The sequence below is a fragment of the Rattus rattus genome, chromosome 1, assembly GCF_011064425.1.
Source record: "Rattus rattus isolate New Zealand chromosome 1, Rrattus_CSIRO_v1, whole genome shotgun sequence".
NCBI lineage: Eukaryota > Metazoa > Chordata > Mammalia > Rodentia > Muridae > Rattus > Rattus rattus.
In genome coordinates this window covers 133911638-133930655 of record NC_046154.1, presented here as the reverse complement: position 1 = coordinate 133930655, position 19018 = coordinate 133911638, and the positions used below count along the sequence as shown (strand labels likewise).

Here is a 19018-nt window from a genome sequence, read left to right as displayed (position 1 = left end):
GGAAGGAAGGAAGGACACAGTTCACAGCACACCATCCACCCAGTCCAATTGCTGGGAGCGGTGGGACTCCGCTGAGTGAGTGCTCCTCCCTCTCCCTTTATCCCATCCAGAGAAGTTCTGTGATTTCCGTCACTGCTCGTCAGCACTGCTGTTCAGTGAACAATGCTCCGAGGGGAGAAGCCATGAAAACACTGTCCAGTGACTTTGAGGCTACGGCTGAGCCAGGGTCAGCCATGTGTGAGGAAAAGAAAGCACATCCTGGCCTCCCTCCACTGGGCGCTGCCAGCCCTCTGTGCTATTGCACTTTCCCCGGACAGCTGATGCTGCTATTCAACTCTAAAGCAGGAGGGACTGTGCTCAAGGCACAGAGCTAATACGCGGCAGGTGCAGTACAGCAGTGAGGTTCATGACAATAGACCCAAGGAGGCCAGGCTCAGTCTGATGAGGTGCGAAGATGAGGTAGGAAGGAGAAACACCCAAGCAGATGGCACAGCAGATGCCAAGGCCCCAGGGCAGGTAAGAGAAATGATTATTACAGGAGACAGTCAGCTGTGCAAGAGGCTGTGTGGAAATGCCTAACCGACAAGGCCACACCCAACACAGCACAGAGAGGGCAGAAACACATCTGAACAAATGCCACTGCAGTGCCATGACAGGAAGTGACAGACACAACTGAGGAACGAGAGTCAGAACGTGTGTGAAGAACAATTTGGACAGGGCTAGCAGCAGGGCTAGAAGGGGGAAGAAATCATAGAAAGCACATGGAGTTTTAACTTGAGCCACTACAGACCAGGAAGACAAATGAGCATATAAAAGCCCAAGGAGGGGTTGGGGATTTGGCTCAGTGGTAGAGCGCCACCTAGGGAAGGTCTGTTCAAAAAGCCCCGAAAAAAAAAAAAAAAAAAAAAAAAAAAAAAAAAAAAAAAAGCTCAAGTGAGAGCAGTTGGCTTAGGGAAGAGCTAATGAGGAGCCGAGAGACTGCACGGGGAAGGAGAACCTGTGCTAGGCACAGCTCCAAGCTGAGTCATCACGGCATACCCAAATGGAACTGTAACTGGGCGTACGACTTCTAAAAAGTCACTGGTGACACGCACAGGAGTAGCAACACTTAAGTGATGTCTGAAGCCATGGACCACCTGTGTAGCTGCCTATGCAGAGAATCTCTCTAAGGATGTAAGACAGAACCCAGAGAGTGAGGCAGGGAACTCGGCTGGGGGATAGACTCTCTCCTCTTCAGTTAGCTTGTCATCACAGCCTTAGCCCCTGGACCAGTCTGACAAGTACCTGCTAAACTCTTCTGCTCCCCCACCCTTGCACAACTGACTTTCATGAGCCATGCTGACTTTAAATTTGGTCTCTCTGATGCACACAGGCATCGACGATGGCTCCCAACGATGGAGGACCACTTTAAGACAAGCAGCCAGAGCCCGCTGGCCTGTGTTGGTCACTCCACTCTGACTCTCCATGTATTCTTGATAGAACCCAGGCCTTGAATTATTTACGTTCATTTATTCATATGATTTTAAAATTTCTTTTAATTTAAACTTGAATTGTCCGTAAAACTCCTTCACAGTGAGGTAGGGTTTTGAAAAGTATATCCAGTGCTTCCCGTCGAAGGAATACTTAGTCTATAACTACTTGGAATGTAGTTATAGAAACCCAACTATTTTAGGAACTTGTGTAAAACAGAATTGAATTCATACCATGGTCTGTGTGTACTGATTCCTGGAGAAGGGACTGAATTTGTTCTTTTACTTCATCTTCAACATTCTGGGCTTCTAAAACAATTACAAATCATAAATAAATAAATAAATAAATAAATAAATAAATAAATAAATAAATAAATAAATCTGAAGTAATAGGAAATTCCAATACTTAAATATGGCATTCACACACATTGACTACATTTAGCTAAGAGGCTCTGTATTTTTCTACCCATACGCTATTGACTCCCGTACATCAGCAAATATAGATACTTAAAATTGGTCTTATTTGTAAACATTGAGACTTTCCAGAAGACTTTTAAAGAAAGAAACTAATTCAGGCGTAAAGGTCTTTCTTTCAGAAATAGTCTAAGAGAAAATGCTTTCAACTTTTAATTAATAAAATTTCCACTCATGTTAGAAGCAAAGTCAAGCTTTCCATAAAGAGGGGTACTGGAAAGACAAAATTTAATACACACTAAACCATGCTCTGAACTCCTGACAGGAGGAAGGTCACTATTGGTGGTGTGAGGACCCAAGTAAGTAGGGCTGGTCGACACAAATATGAACCTTAGATGATAATGAATATTGTATCAGCTTCAGAACAATGGATCTGGAAGCCAGATGCCCAGACTCAAATAACAATGACTTAAAAGTGGTCATCAACGATGACATTCCCACAACACTATAGCACTTATCCGATTATAGGATATACCCCCGACACTGCACAGCAAGCTCTTTCTAAACAAGACTGTTGCAGGTTGGTGAATAACAGTGCTAGACTTCATCATGGTATCATCAGTGGCTCATGTGGGAGCTACAGAGATCTCCAGTGACAGAACAAACAAATTCAACGTTCAGGCAGGGGAAGGGTTTCACACGCTATGCTAGTCACTTACTAAAAACTCTCTAGAGCACAAAGATCTTATATTTCTGCTTCGCTAGTCATCCACATTGACATCCTGGCGTAATTACAATGGTCCCCAATCTCTACTCTTGCTTCTGTCTTAACTGGGCCATTTCACAAATGCTGGGAAAGCATCCAATGCACCACAGGAAGGTCTCTAGCCAAGGTGTGGGGATGCCCTGCTCCCAGGAGGCCACAGGAAGGTTTCTAGTGGGGGTGTGGGGAACCTCTGCTCCTGTGTTTGGCTTCTGACTGACTCTGATGCCACCATGGATTGAGAACTACAAACGGGCTCCTCCACACTTTCCCAGACTCGTCTGTGACCAGTGCCTGTTTTGAACGAGGCAAGCACTCCCTGCCACTTCATTTCTGATTCTATACATGACCTTCTTCCCCCTTGGAGATGGAGCAGGGGCAGAAGATGGGCTACAACACATTAAAGGGTGAACAGAAAATAAAGTAAAAAGGCAATGCTGTCTCGTGTGTTCTTTCAAGTGTGGTCGCTACGGTGAAGGGAGGAGTCGGGGGAGGCGGCATTAGGAGGGCACCGAGGGCTTCATTTTCCTGCATTTTATGAGAGATCAGTAGCTGTGCTTGTGAAACACGAAAGCTGGAGAAGGGAAAGAAGCACTAAAGTGTCAACAAGAGAACAGCCGAGAGAGCAGAGTGCAGGCCGGAAGGGATACTGCTGAGAGGTTGGGAAGAATGCGGCTGACAGTACACGGGTGAGCGCCCAGAGTTAGCCAAGAAGATGAATAATTCTAATAACCACAGGGAAGAATGGAGAGCACGTGGTGCATCTCAGACCCATTACCTGCTCAAGAACTAATTTTTCAACTACGAATTCATTTAGTACAAAGAAAATGTTATGTGTCAAATTCAAGTATTTAAATTAAAAAACCTTTTTAAAAATTATTACGGATTCTGGAGCCATAGACTAATTCCACAGGCATGGAAGGAAGGGGTACAATGAATCCTCCTAAGGTTCTGAAGTGAACACATAATAAAACGTAGACTAACGTATCATTCCTTAAAGGAATGAAGGGAAGAAAACTAAATAGTGTTCGCCAGCACAACGTGGGTGGTGTTTGTTTCCAATAAAGTGTCGTATCCAGCATTTCCAATAGGTGGCGCTATGAAACCAATTTTCTTAAGTATTGCGGCAAAGAGCAGAAGCTCATATTCTCTAATTACTATGCCACAACCAGAAAATGATGGTGACGGGCTAAAATTTTATGTGTCAATTTATTAAAATACCTCAGCATATTTGATCTATGAGTCAAAGTCCCTTTATGGTGATCTATGAAGCCACCAGAGGCAGAAACAGCATGACATGGGGTTTTGGGCATAGATGGGGGTCCCTTAGCTCTTCATTCTGCTGGAACCATTCATGTGGCAGACAGCAAAGAGGCTATGTCCAGTCTGTGTGTGTCTTTACTTTGGATATAGTAAGGAAAGAGTTGAAAATAGAGTCAGGACACATTTGGCTTCCGTTGCTCTGAACTGCATGGCCATGGGTTATGGACAATAATTATTTGTGCCTTGGAATTTTGATTACAAATTTCAACACACTTTTTTTTACTATGAGATTATTTATTATAATTCCAGAAAAGAACAAATGGTAGCTCGTTTTAAAAACGATGCGAACAACTGGGTAAATCATGACTTTGTAACTACAAAGATACCTGCGGGCCAAGCGGCCCTGGAAGTGTTCAGGCACACTTACCTGCCCCCTCAGGGGCCTGCTCCTCCAGCTCGGCCGGTGTCTCTTCCTCCGGTGGAAATGTCCTCTCGGAAGTAGGTCTTTCTTTAAGGCCTGCATTTTTTTATTCACAGGGTTAACTAAGACTCCATTTTAAAAAAACATCTTTATACTTTAAATCATAAAAATAACTTTCAAGCATTTGATTGGGACAAGTTCTAGACGCTTCACAGTGCTGTCTAAAACTGAGGAATGGTCTCTTTTCTCTCACCACGGTCTTCGGTGTACCTAAGACTTTTCTAAAGGGCATTCATAGATATTCACAACATGTAACCACGTCTAGCATTGCCCAAAAGAAGATCAGTGTGAGTCCAAGCTGCTCTCCTGTTTAAGAGGATGCGTATCCCCTAAGCCAGGGCTCAGTGCCCAGCAGAAGAAAGCACGAGACACGCACAAACTGGGCTGTGCACACTCTAGACTTGACTTCACTTTCCACAGGTAACGTTTGATTCTTTGGGGAATACTAGAGTCTTAAACAAATCACATGTAACTGATGACAAGTTTCACAAAGTACCACCTAGAGGCAACAATATTATTTTTCTGGAGCTAAAAGGTATCAAAAAGTCCCTGTCTTAAAAAGTACGGAAAGCAGGGCAGTGGTGGAACAGGACTTTAATCCCACCCAGCACTTGGGAGGCAGAGGCAGAGGCAGGTGGAGCTCTATGAGTTCAAGGTCAGCCTGGTCTACAGAGCAATTCCTGGACAAGTGGCAGGACTACATCATTTAAAAAAAAAAAAAAAAAAAAAAAAAAGAAAGCAAATTAATATTAATATAAACTTTAGACAAAAGAAGCCACACTGAAATGGCTTTATTAGACCAGGGAGATGCTCTGGCCCTGAACAGTCCTGTTTCACAAAACCAGACATAAACAGCACATGTGACTAATTCAGACTAAAAGGAAAGGGTTTTTATTTTCTTTTTTGTTTTTTTTTGTTCTTGTTGTTTGTTTTTGTTAAAGCTGGATTCATTTATTGAGAAGTACAAATGACAAAAGGGTTAGGGCTGGAATTTGAAATGAATATTTAAAGTTATATCGTGAAATGTAATGTGTTTGCTGTCTAGTCCCTGTGGCTACACATAACAAAATTAAAAGGAACCCGTTTAGGTTTTGAGAGACACAATACGCAGAGGCAGCTTTCTGTAACTCGACTGGGAGTCGTTTGTCATTTCAACCCAAAGGATAAAAAGAATAGAAAATGCCACAATAGAAATGGCACACTTACAAACAGCTGGTCATGCTGTACCCAGATTCACACTAGCTAGCTCTCTCTCTCTCCTCCCTCCCCTCCCCCTCCCCCCCACTCTCTCCCTCTCTCCCCTCCCTCCTCCCCACCTCCCTCCCTCCCTCCCTTTTCTCTCACCCCTCCCTCCTTTTCCTCCTCCTTCCCCTCTCTCCCCTCTCTCTCTCTCTCTCTCTCCCTCTCTCTCTCTCTCCCCCTCCCTCCCCCTCTCTCTCTCCTACCATCTAACTTAACTTGTAGAGCAGATGCAGGCTGGCTTGCTCCCAGCCCCCACCTTGGCCTCAGACAGCCACTCAGCTCAGAGGCAGGCCTCTTCCAGACGAGACATCCAGAGCCAAGGGACCACTGTCTGTCTGACTGCCCCTGAGTCTTGAGGACCTCCTGCAGTGTTGCCTTCCACTGCAGCTGCTTACTGACACCCGAGGTGTGGAAGGAACGACTTAACAACACAGAGGGCAGAAACTAATGAGGCTCCTAGGTGGAAGAGAAGCTATGGAGAAGCTGTGTCAGGAGGGTAACAGAAGGAAAAGGCTCAGCGACTGGGCCTCCATAGACTTCTAAAGGTCAGAAGAGCAGGGCCGGGAGCTACACTTCAATCCTCGGGCAACGGAAGAGCAAACGGAGAAGCTTGAGTCAGTGGGGCAGGAAAGGAAAGCAGGGTTTAAACGCAGAAATGCCCTAGGATACTAGGTCTCTTCCATCCAAGAGGAATGAATCACCTTTCCTAAGGATTACACTGCTCTTCGGTATCCAGGGAGGATTAGACCAAGAACTTACAGGATACCAAAGGCCAAAGATGTTCAAATCCCTATTCACTTCCCTATACACTTCCTCCCATCTCTAGTTACTAACCATACCCAACAGAATGTAGAATAGAAATTCTACATAAATTTAAAACCTAAGACTTTAAAAAAATTACTTAGTCTTCATGTACTAATACTGTGGTGTAAAGGCTGGGGAAAATGTCCATCTCACTTTTCCAGGTTCCTCTAGCCACTGTCACTTGTGAAGAATTAGTGCCAAGACAAGCCACTGTTCCACATGCATATGGTCTAACGGCACAAATCAATACATCCCAAGAAAAGGGCTAACAAGCACATGAAACCTGACAGATAACCCGAGAATTCAATATACCAGAACGTTATCGATCAAGTTTCTTCTTGTTCCTGCCTTGTACAGTCAGTAAATACAGGTACACCAAAGCTTTCAGAACTAAGCAAGAGTCTGAGATCCAGAACCAAAAGCTGCCACCTTAATAAATAGGGGAGCTCTTTATTCAAGGGATCTTTACTGGATCCAGTAAAGACAAAAAATTCAGAAAGAAAATCATGCCGCTCTACAAGTATTAACAATAAGGCTCCTTCCTAATAGCCTGGACTCAGGACAAGGAGGCGACTGTAGGAGGACTAGACAGAGTGTCCTCTCCTTACTATCATGGAAACAAGAACTAAGGAGTTCCCAGCACCCAGGTGTGGATGAGCTCTGGTGCGTGAACTAAGTGGGGTGCATTTGGATCTCACCTCTAGCAACTGGTCCTCAATACACCTTTGATTTTCCATCAAGAAAGAGAGGGGGAAACCAGCATCCCTTAAGATTTTTTAAAGACAAATCATTTAGACTCAGTAAAATTGTGGGATTTTTTTCTTTTTACCCAATTTACTTTTTCATTTCTACAAAAGACAAGTCCTCCGCCCCACCCCTTGCACACCGTAGCCACAGAACCAGTTAAACACTGCAGTTACTGAAGCTTTTCTTTTAGAAAGCTAATGTCTCTTTCCAAACGGTCATCGATCATCTTAAAAGACCTAAGACCTTTCAGCTGATCCACTGTGTACGATCCCCACACAGCAAGCAAACACTGGCTACAGACTGTTGGTTATTGGCCGGCTCCTGTGCAAGTCACGGTCTGAGAGCAAGGGTGAACAGGAGCTGGGCACTGCGGCTGTGGCAGAGTGCCCAGCCTCCCAGGCAAGCCACACACCATAGGTGCCAATGTACCAGATGGGCTGGGTCCCACCGGAAGGTGTTCTCGGCAGAGGGAGGTGCCACCCACAGCAGCCTTACTTATACTTTGTATTTCTACCTCAGCCCTTCATTACCTCACAGCATTTCACTAGGGGGACTCTGTCCAACTGACGGCCATTTCCCTGACTCCCCATCAAGTCAGTGAGTGACACACAGAAAATTCTCCAGGGCGGGGGTAGGGGGAGAAGGGAACTGTCAAGTGAGAGTGAGTCAGTGAGTGAGAAATACTGTCGCAGCAGTTAGAAAACACCACTGTCACAAAGAACAAACGCTTTAAATAGACCTTACAAATGCAAAACCTCTTGCAAAGATTGATGTCTGTGGGGGAAAAAAATCAAGCCAAATAAAAAAATATAAATCTAGTTTATGTGATTATATCCTTGGGCAAGTAGGATATGAGATTGCTGTTTGCTACTGAGAATCTTTTTTCTGATTTTTTTTTTCATGAAACCTGGAGTAGTGGTGCATGTCTGTAATCTCAGGAGGTTACGGCTAGATCAGGACCATAAAGGTCAAGGCTAGCCTAAGGTACGGGTGACAGCCAGCAGGACAACTTACTGAGATTCTGTCTCAAAATAAGAACAAAAAGAATTAAGGACTAGCCTTTGTTTAAGCTAGGTAGGGTCTGCATTCAATCCCCCATACCCTGAAAAATAGCCCTAAGTAAAAACTATATCTGTCACATAATACTCACCCTTCAGCTTCTATTGGGGCAGAGGGAAAGAGAGGAGGAGGCAAGAATCGGAAACCAAGGCAGAGCTTGCCAGGTAGAAGTGCGGCCTAGAGCCTCCTCTGCCTCCCCTAAGGAGAGGAATTTCCTTCCAGGAAAGCAGTGTTCCTTCCCCCATACTGTAACAGCGGGCACTGTACACAGCAAAGGTCTCATTGCTTGCAACGATCCTAGCCCCCATTCATATGGTTGCATCCGACCAGGAGTGCACGACCGTCTGAGAAGGAAGACAGTGTTCTGGAAGGGCCTGGAGATGAGCAAAGGCCCAAGGTTCTAGTAGGTTTAGAATCTTTCTCCTTGGCCTCACAATGGTATGAGATATCAAAGCTATCTATGTATTCTAGCTGAAATGGACTTACCCATGTGACCAAGGGAGTCCAGGAAAATAGCCCTAAGTAATGGCAAATACCCAAAATGTTCGCACTTCTGAGGAACAGCAACAAATATTTTCAGAGTAACACAGTAGCTGACATATGCTGAACCAGTGACTGTGACTCAATATGTTTGCACTGAGGACCCCCTAAAGAGCATGAAGTTGCTTGGTGGAAAACATGTTCTACGTCAAAACTTAGATTTTTTTTTTCCTTACATGTGGCTGACTGAAGGTCAAATCTTTTAAATCCTGTCTCTGTGTTGCAGTCTGTGCATAGCACGTACAGACACGAACATTCTCAGGCCTCCCCTTAGATGTGGCATTCATTAGTATTTTCTCTAACCCTCAGTTAAGGAAATACAATTTCGGCTGAAGGCTTCAAGAAGACATGTGCAGCACGGAGGATTGAGAACGTAGGCACTTGTCTCTCAACGCGTCCACAGGAGTGAGAATGGAACCATTGCTTCCACGCCTCTTCTCCAGCCCCTCACTAAGAGTCCATGGGCCCATTCCATCCACTTTTCCTTCAGAGGAGAAGGGACCTGAGGAGACAAGACTGTAGGCACATGTGCAGCCTACATGGCCTCTCGAAGCCATTCTGACACAGGTGTCACAACCTACCAACAAATGAGAAAAACCACAAGTGCCAACATGTATGTCATATTGCCAAGAGTTCACTCACGGCATTTTAAGAATGGCATTAGCAAATGACGAAATAGATGATATACCCAGCACATGAAAAAGGACTACAGATAACCTCAAATAATAAATCATAATCGTTTATTCCCTTTCATTCAATCAATGGAAACAGCTAAGGGGGAGTCATCCCCACGGGGGGTCAGAAACCTGGGGAGCAAAGCAGTTCTAGCACAGCATGTTTGTTCCCTGTGAACTTGGAAAATTCACTCAGCTCTGCAGTTAGACAAGCAGCTAAGCCTACTAATGTCTGTCTCATTAGACCGTGTAAACCAAGCCCAAAGTCAGACTCAAGAAGCAGGCTCTACGTGGCGTCAAGTTAAACAGCCTGAGCTCCACAAAGAACACTGGCAGCCAGGGAAACACCAACAAAGGGGAGAGCCCATGAGACAGTGCTTAGAAACAATGTCATCTGAAGGTTAGAAGGTGAGAAAAGGGAGAGTCTTAGAAACACTGAGACTCTCGAAAGCATTTTTAGAAAGCAATCTTTAAGGCTATCTGTCCCTCAAAGGTCATGGATCTCCCAAGGTTTAAATACGTGCAATGTCACTTTTTAAAAAATTTACAGCATTCTCTCGGAAACTGTAAATGTTAGGGGTGTGATTAAAAATTACATATTTACTTTTCCTTTTCAAGTGTATCCTCGGAAGTCTTGTTTGCTAGCTACAAGGAATTGTAGGCCGCGTTTAGCTGAGTTCTACTGTAGCCATCGGATTTAATTCTCCTCCGAGGGCACTAGGATGGATAACCAGGGAATACACCTGAGTAAATCTGAGAACAAACAGACTGCCTGTGCTCTTTAACTGAACGCTGGGTGCTAACACATTGGACCAGATGAGAATGCCCAAACCCTCAATTTTAAGCAATTTGTACCCTAAAGAGAAAGGAGAGACTGACAGGGGGAAGGAGAGAAAGGGACAACAAATCCAGTCCTGCCTCAAAAACTTTCCCCAAAATGTAAATCACTTAATACCCTGTCAGTATCTCTGCTGGATGCTGTGAACCACTTCTCCTGTGACTGCCCTGGACCTCTGAGCTCTTGTTCTATGCTGGGTGCTGTGTCCAGAGGAGGAAGTGCTTCTACATCTAAAGAAGCTTATAGCATCTTCCCAACATTGTAGCAATGCTCACCTGCTCATGCTGGTCCTGTTCCTAAAGCCCTTTCATTGCCTAGAACTGAGTGTTCCTATACTTTAAACCCCCTTCCACAGCTCTTCAAAACCAAGGTAAAATGAATAAACATGCCGCCACTACATCTGGGCTCTTCCCTGGCAAGTGGAATGCCCTGGGGCATTGCCTGTAGGGAAAATATCATTAAATATCTTGCAAGTAATTTTTTTTTTTTAAATTTAAACCATGTATCTCACAGAAAAGTCTAGTACCAGGATACTGTCAGGATACTGACAGGATACTGAAGATACTGACACTGTTGTGCATGGTAGGTTTTCTGTTTTTCAGTTATCCTTGCAGGTTCTCCGTTGTCCCAGAAGTCCATTTGTGAAGGTAAAAATGTCAAAACAATTTCTGTCACTTATTCATGCCCCGCCCCCAATCCGTTTCCAAAACCAAATGGTCTAAAAGGAACGTTGGACAGATTCTCCCAGGGAGTTTGTTCCACAAGAACCCTCCAGAAAACTAAGGCGATGTCTCTGGAGCCTGTCGAAGTCTCCTTGTGTACCACGTGGTTGTATCTTGCAGGGAATAAAATGGGCCAAATTAGCATGACCAGGATTCTGGAACTCAAACTAGGAAAAATTAATTTCTCATCACAGATCTGACCTGGGGAAGTCATCAGCCTGAAGCTAGTCAGTGGAGACACAAAGCCCCTGATTTTGTATGTATGTGGTTTGGTATTTGATGGAAAAAAAACTGGAATACAAAATACCCTGACTAACCAACACAGAAAATCAAGTCATCACGTGGTGTAATTGCTTTGGGCCAAGAATATAATAGAGATCTTGGTATATGTCCAGAAAGTCTCCTTTGGTGATCCTTTAAGTGAGCTGGGATTTCTCACAGTTTAATACTTAGCTATGTATAACCAGCCAAAGCTGTTGGTTTTTAAGAAAAAAAAGAAATGCTATTCTACATTTAAGTTTACTTATATCTGGTTTTTGGGGCCTTTTAACTAGGCCCCCAAAATTCCATTTTAAATCTCTTCATAGAAAAAGTAAAAAGTGACTTTTAAAAAAATAAAGCCTTCCTGAAAAAAAATTTATTCTATTATCAAGTTACTTTTATTTTAGTTTACTATTTGTGTGTGTCTGTGTGTGTGTGTGTATGTGTGTGTATGTGTGTGTGTTGGGGTATGTGTCTGTTGTGTGTGTGTGCTGTGTGTGTGTGTGTGGGGTGTGGGGTGGGTGTGTGGGGTTTGTGTTTGGTTGTGTTGGTTGGGGTGTGTGTATGTGTGTGTGTGTGTTGTGTGTGGCATGTACGTGTGTATATGTGTGTATGCGTATATGTGCGTGTGTGTGTGTATGTATGTGTGTATGTGTGTGTGTGTATGTGTGTGTGTGTGTGTGGTGTATGTGTGTGTGTATGTGTGTGTGTGGGTGTGTGTGTGTGTTTGTATGTGTCTGTATGTGTGCGTGTGTATGTGATGTGTATGGGTGTGTGTGTGTGTGTGTGTGTGTGAGTGTGTATGTGTGTGTATGTGTGTGTATGTGAGTGTGTGTGTGTGTGTGTGTGTGTGTGTGTGTGTGTGTGTGTGTGTGTGTGTGTGTGTGTGTGTGTGTGTGTGTGTGTGTGTGTGTGGTGTGAGACAGTATCTTGTCATAGCCCAGACAGGCTTCTGTATGTAGCCAAGGAGGACCTCAAACTCCTGGTCGTCCTACCTCCATCTGTCAGGAGACACCGTACCCTGGTCAGACCTTGTAATCAATAGGTAATCTAAAGGTAAATTAAAGCATCATGCACAGACCAGCACACAACATTTGAAGAAATGTCTCTCTCGTTAATATTTTCTTTATTAATTGTTTACGATGGGCTAAGATGTTTGATCTCAAATTTGTGGCTGTTTGGATATGTTAAATAATCATTACACAAACACGAGGATATAGGCCATCTAACCACAACAGCTGAAAATCGGTGAGCCATACAGTACTGCGGTGAAGCCAGAAGAAGCCTTTCGATGATTCAGAGTCCATAAGGCTAACGTAAACAAAGCATTTGGAAATGCTCTCCTACACAAAGTTCTTTAATTCTTGACAACACACAGAACTCAGAATGATGTGTCCGGTACGGGGTGAACAGGCTCTCTGTGGTTATGGTGGTGGTGGTGGTCGTGGTGGTGGTGGTGGTGGTGGTGATTACGTAATGGAAAGAAGGGCTAAAAACAGCAAGCTAGGTGAGAAGAGGAGGGGCAACTAAGGAGGCCTAAGGGGACAAGAAGGTGAGAGATAAGGCTAAGGCTGGGAGAGCTGAACCTGGACAGAGAATGGGAAAGATGGGGGGAGAAGGGAAAGCAAACTTGGGAGGAGCCTACAGGGCAAAGGGCCTAAGGAATGAGGAGGGAGATGCCAGGGACAGTAGTCTGGGGCTGCCATGGAAGAACTGCGAGTTGGTTGGGGGGAGCTGGGAGTTGGGGAGAGCCAGGCAAGACAGTCAGGAAGGGAGTAGAAAGGGAAGACCCTGCCTAGCTGCGTCACCACACATTAACACTACCCAAGGCTCCAGCTTCTTACTTACCTCAACAGGAGCATTTGATAGAGGATTAAAACCATTACAGTTCATATCACACATAGCAATAAAAATAGGTTATTACATTTTAGAACACAAACTTTCTTTTTTTGTTTATTTGGAAACCGAGATGACAAAGAATGCTTGTTTCACAGAAGTTACTTATTGAGCACCAATAAACACATTCAGTGGCTAATATGTAGCATTTCCCCAGTCCGAGTAATCCCGGATTTCCTCTGCCCTTTAGCAGCAAATCCGAGTCAGGAAGGTCACCCACTGCTGGGTGTTAACATGGGCCTTCAGTTCTTCCTCTTCTGGCTATTTTCCTTTGTGACTGGAGCATGGCTGGGGGAGCCTCTTCCTTTCCTGTCTTTGTCTGTGGAAGCCACTTTACTAGGGACGGACTTGGTCTCTGCTGCCTTTCTCACGGTTTCCTTGGACTTCCCACTTTTATCTGAGCTGGCTCTCTCCTTCGCTCTGTCTCTCTTACCGCCAGGAGACGCTTTCTGGGATATGTCCGAGTCAGACTTTTTCTTCTCCTTCCTTCCATCCTCCCGCTCCTTCTTCCCCCTTCTTCCCTCTTCATTCTTGCTAGGCACAGCTTTCTCTCTCTCCTTCTTGAGCTCTTCTTTGGTGGGTTCTTTAACTTTCAGGTTTTCCAATCAAAGGGAAAATGTTTACTGACCAACCTCTTAAATCACAGAAGGCCCTTGTTAGACGCACTGCCCTGCTCCCACCCACCCCGCCACGGGAGCTCTCTCCTTCGGGAAGTTAGTCTAATAGCTCAAATGTTGAGTCAAAAAGAGGTATAAACCTCCATGAAGTATTAGCTACGAAATAAACTCTGGGACTATCTTATCCTATTTTTCCAGCTTCAAACATGGCTTGACTTGTATTTAACAGAGACCGGCGTGCAACATTAACAAGGTGAACCCATCCATTAGCGCAGAACATAGGCACCATGAAAACAAACTGTAACTCATTCTTAAACAACCGTAATGAAAACCTTTAAGCTTGAGTACACCGTCATGCCGTTAAAAGTTATGTTTACAGGCCTTCAGAGTAAAGGTACACAAGTAAGTTAAACACCACTTAACTCTTCATTCCTCACAACACAAAAAAATCCACATATACACGTTTTAAATTTTCTTATCTGTAACATTCGTAATAGCAATTTTGTGAATTATTTTAATGCTGATAGTCAACTCCATAAAATCAGTATTCTTTTTCTTTAAGTGTATGTCCCTGGCAGTTTTTGGAAAGCCACACAAGTCAATATACAAACGCTCCAGGCTCTTGAGGCAAGAGAGAGCAATTAAATGGAATACTTCCAAGTCTCAGATAAGATACGGTTTTCACATTACATTTTATAGAGTTTAACTGAGCAGTTAACAGAGGCTTCCCATCTCACTTTCTGCTCTCGCCAGGACGTGATAAAAGATTCCCACTGACACAAACAAAATGAAAGATCTAAGAACACGTGAAACAGGAGTGCGCTAGCAAAGTGTATCTAAGATCCATGTAACACAAGGACGTCCAGGGTGAACTCTGGACATGTGCTACTCACAAAAGACGGTATCTTTCTATGTGGTCTGCTGAGAGTTGATGAGCAAAAAAACTCACTAAACTATAAAAATACCAATTCAGACTCATAACCATCTGCAAGTCTGCATCCCACTTTGGGGCTGTTCACAGAGCAACCGAAGATGGCAAATCATAAAACACTTATTAGCTCACTACTGTCAGGCCTTAGTCTGTGCTGTATTTTTAAAATTACATCCTTAATGCTAAAATTGCCTTAACAGAACAGGAAGAAGGATTATAATTTACTGGCAATTAAGTTTAAAAATTGCTTATATAGAAATAAAATGATAAAAAAATTATTTTCTTCTTGGGGATTATTTTGGGACTAACTAAAAATTGAAGATTTCTCAACCTAAAACTGAAAATAAAAACTAAAAAAAATCCTGCATACCCCATAGCAAAACGCTTATGCAGTAGTGATTTAAACACACAAAAAATTATAAATATGCCAATTACTTACACACACACACACACACACACACACACACACACAAAAACATACACAAACACAAACACAAACTGTCCTAAGATTTTGAAAGAAAAGCATGCATGGCTTCCAGCTTCCATGCTATCCTCCCAAAGAACATTTCCCATTCTCAGAAATGTCTCCATGTAAGGATATACAGGCTAGGCAATGTTAGTCTACATATGATATCACACAGGTATGGCAATTTTAATGCATTAGACTATCAAACACAGCATATCCTATAGCAACAATCCAGTGCGCTGTTATAAACCTAGCCTTTAGTGTTAGAGCACACTGGTTTCTATTCTGCTGTAGGACAGCATCCTCACAGCCGTGGGAGAAATGAAATACATTGCTGATGGATTCACCACTGTATGGTATTTTCTTTTTAAGTCAGACCATAAAAGGTTTTAGGCAGCAAGGGAAGATGCATATTTGTAAATTCAACAGGCACATTTCTATAAATGTAGTTAACTATGTCGATAAACTCTCAAGGTACAGGCTGTTAGAAAGATCTGGTAACAAAAAAGGAAATTAATTAAAACTGCAAGCTAGCTAGAAGAAGCAAAAGCCTATAATTTAGTCTTCAAAAAGCTGTTCATAACACAGGCCACCCAAATCAAAAAGCAGTACTATTAACTGTGGCTGCATTTCCGTCAGAAACATCATGCGCCATCAAAGCAAGAACTTGATTCGCTAGAGGCTACTTGGCAAAACAGAAAATAATACCTTTAGCCTTAGCTTTCCTCTTGGCTAACCCACCAGGTCCTTCTGTTGGTATTTACAAGACAAAAAGAGGTTATGAAGATATATGTTGAGGAAATTAAAATTCAGTACCTGTAAATTAATTTAAATTGATACATTCCTATGAAATGAATTAAAGTGCTTACATTCGCCATTAAAGGACAGTAAACATCAATCAGAAATATAACCTTAAGACTTCAATAAATATGGTCTTAAGAGGAACACATTATAACTAACCTGATGACCAGTCAGGACCATAATTCACATTAGACCTTCAAGATTTTAGTGCATAATTTGCATTAGACCTTCATGGTTTTGCAACTGCTATGGCTTCTCTCTGCAGGCAGTAGACTTTCCAAGCCACAGACGATCCACAGAAAGGGCTGGGGCCTTCATTTCCCTATTGGTTCACACTGCTAATCACACAGACATTCCAGTAGAATGTTAATCTTTGAGCAAGCACTGCTTTTCCCTGTCATGCCAAATCCAGTGGTTTAAAATTCTATAAGCAATGATACATTATTACATAAGTCGTGCTTACTTGTTACTCTAAAAATCTTCGCAGTTTTGCTTTGTATTGTCACTCTTGGAAAGTCAAAGTTGTGATAAAGGGATTTGGCAGTTGGGTTTTTTGTTTGTTTGTTTGTTTGTTTTGGTTTTGGTTTTGATCCTACTCTTTTGGTTTCAACATACTCTTTTCCGACAAGGGTGTACTTAGATCTCAGTCAATTGATTTTCCTTTTCTATTTGCCACTCTCAAAAATGTTGTCTTATATTCACACACTGGCAGGCTTTCTCAAGTGGCACTCTAAGCTGCCAATCCAACTCTTGGATGTATCAGGTAGGAGACACAGTTCTTACCCATGGGAGGGTAAGGGGTTTACAACTGGTTACCCAATACCTAAGGCGGAGAGTATCAAACAGGAGTCCCAAAGCCTGAGATTTATCATAGCACAAACTACAATGGCCATTTTGTTTCCCCAAACTCCAGTGAGAACCCCACTTCTGGAATGAGGTGTTCTTCTGTTAGCTTTGTTGCTCCCATCCTCCATCTTTAACTTCCTCCCCTTTCTCTACTTGTAGTCAACTGTGATTAGCTACCTGCTCTCTGGGAGACCTAACAACAGCATCAGAAGAACAATTACTTTCCAAAGGCAAAACTTGTTACTTTTTTAAAACATGATCAGTAACAGTGCACCACTGTATAAAATACTGTCAGCACTGCCTAACAAGTTTAATTAATTCAGAACAAAATACCAGTCCTACCTCTGTAACACTAACCTTTAAATATGTGAGTACTTTTTAATGTGCAAAAGGAACAAGAATAGAACATCTACACTCTAGGACCTTGGATGCCCTCTTCCATTGGTGCATTGTTTCCATGGTAGACCAGACACCCACTAAAGGGGGGGATGGGGTGGAAGGAGAATCAATCTATTCCCCACACCTACTCATTAGAACCCAAATAAGCTACACTGATGAAATCCCAGAGTTAAAGTTTAACCACAGACAACCCAGAGCACTGGATTACGGCCAGGGTCGTAAAACATTAAGAAAGACTGCTGCGCTTAAAACTTTAGATTTGATGAAAGGCATCAAAGGGAAACAAACTACCCAAGAGCTGCAAATGTCCAGCAGTTCCAAGCATTGGCTTACGGTAATGTTTTCCCGGGGGATGAGGAGGGTGGTGAAGGGGTTGGGGGGATAATTACTTAAAAATTTAAAACCCACTGAGAGATGGCTTTGGTTAAGAGCATTTTTTCCTGATGAAAAGCAATTGGTGGCTCAAGCACCATCTGTAGTGATGCCCTCTCAACTACAGTGTACTTAAAATGAATAAAATTTTAAAAAAAAAAATTAAAAAAACCCACAGTGACTTTGAGGAATTTTTTTGAAAAGATTAGGGCAAGGTCTCAACTTAGCTAAAGGAGAGAAACAGACAGGAAAGGTCCAAGAATTAGAAGAGAAGAAATTAACAAACACACAGCCCAAGAACAACAGAAGAAGAGCAGGAACAGGGAAACTGGGTTCTAAAAGTCACCACGGGGCAGGAGGGAAGCCTGCAGGCCGCTAAGAAATGTTGGTTCCTGTCACCTGAGCCTCCTCCAGTTGGTTTCCCAGCAGAAGGGACAATGGCACCGAGAAAGGTGACCCTGAGACCAACTTGTTCAGGAGTGGCAGGCAAAGTGATGCCACAGGCAGTTCTCAAGATGAAGCAGACGGGGAACAGAGTTTGGAGTGTTTATCCAAATCTGTGCTATTTGAAGAGTAAGACAGGTGACAGGAGTGGCTTTGAGGAAGGGGCAGCTGAGCTACTGGGAGGTGATTGATGGGGAGACAGGCTGGGGTAGACTAAGGAAAGGCTGAGATTCAGAACCAGCAAACCATAAACATGTTTGAAGGAGAAGAAGCAAAAGCTCGGAAGAAATTCTGTAATGGAAAGAAATGTAAAGACAGGGTCTGTGGAACCGAAGCCAGCGTCTAACAGAAAAACAAACAAACAAACAACAAACAAGCAAACAAAAAAACAACGCATAAAAGAGAATCACATGTCCAGAGGAATACAAAGATGGCGGATGGAAGACGAGCTTGGCTAGTGTTTACAGCACTAAAGGGAAGAGGGTGGTCCTGAGGCCACAGGACCAGCAGAGGTAAATCACTACTTTTTGTCTCTGGCTGCTTGTGCATTCAGACTGTGGGACATCGACGAACACCCTTTCACTTTCCTCTTTTCTCTCTTTACTAGCAAGGTCAGTGCCCCCGGGACAAAATGAACCCTGTTACACAGTAAAAGGTGCTGCTGCTATTTACAACAGTAAACAGCTCCCGAACACTGCAGAGAAAGTTCATCCTGTGGGAAAGGGAACCTCTGGCTACCTGTAATCCACCCAGATGTTAGTGCTGACAGAGGGCACCCCAATTTAAGACAGTCTTGATGGAAACAGTAAAAGAATGTAAAAGGGAAAAAAAGCAACAACAACAATGACAACATCAAAAAAAGTATGCCGACTCCTCCCCGGACCCCATCAGCAGTCACTGTGTGTTTACTCTGCTAGTGTTCATGGTAATTGTTGTTTACATGTAAATGACTACGAATTCTTTAACGGG

At 43.3% G+C, this 19018-nt stretch overlaps 1 protein-coding gene across 1 annotated transcript in view; it reads right to left on the bottom strand.

Annotated features, from left to right (window-relative positions):
- Positions 1-12370: 12370 nt before the first annotated feature.
- Asph (aspartate beta-hydroxylase) overlaps positions 12371-19018 on the bottom strand; it is a 59930-nt gene continuing 53282 nt past the window's right edge. The window contains exons 5-6 of the mRNA XM_032906094.1: positions 15896-15937; positions 12371-13762 (exon numbers count right to left, since the gene is read on the bottom strand). Of these exons, the coding sequence (XP_032761985.1) occupies positions 13416-13762; positions 15896-15937 (389 nt within the window). The 3' untranslated portion in view covers positions 12371-13415. The remainder of the gene's footprint in view (positions 13763-15895; positions 15938-19018) is intronic.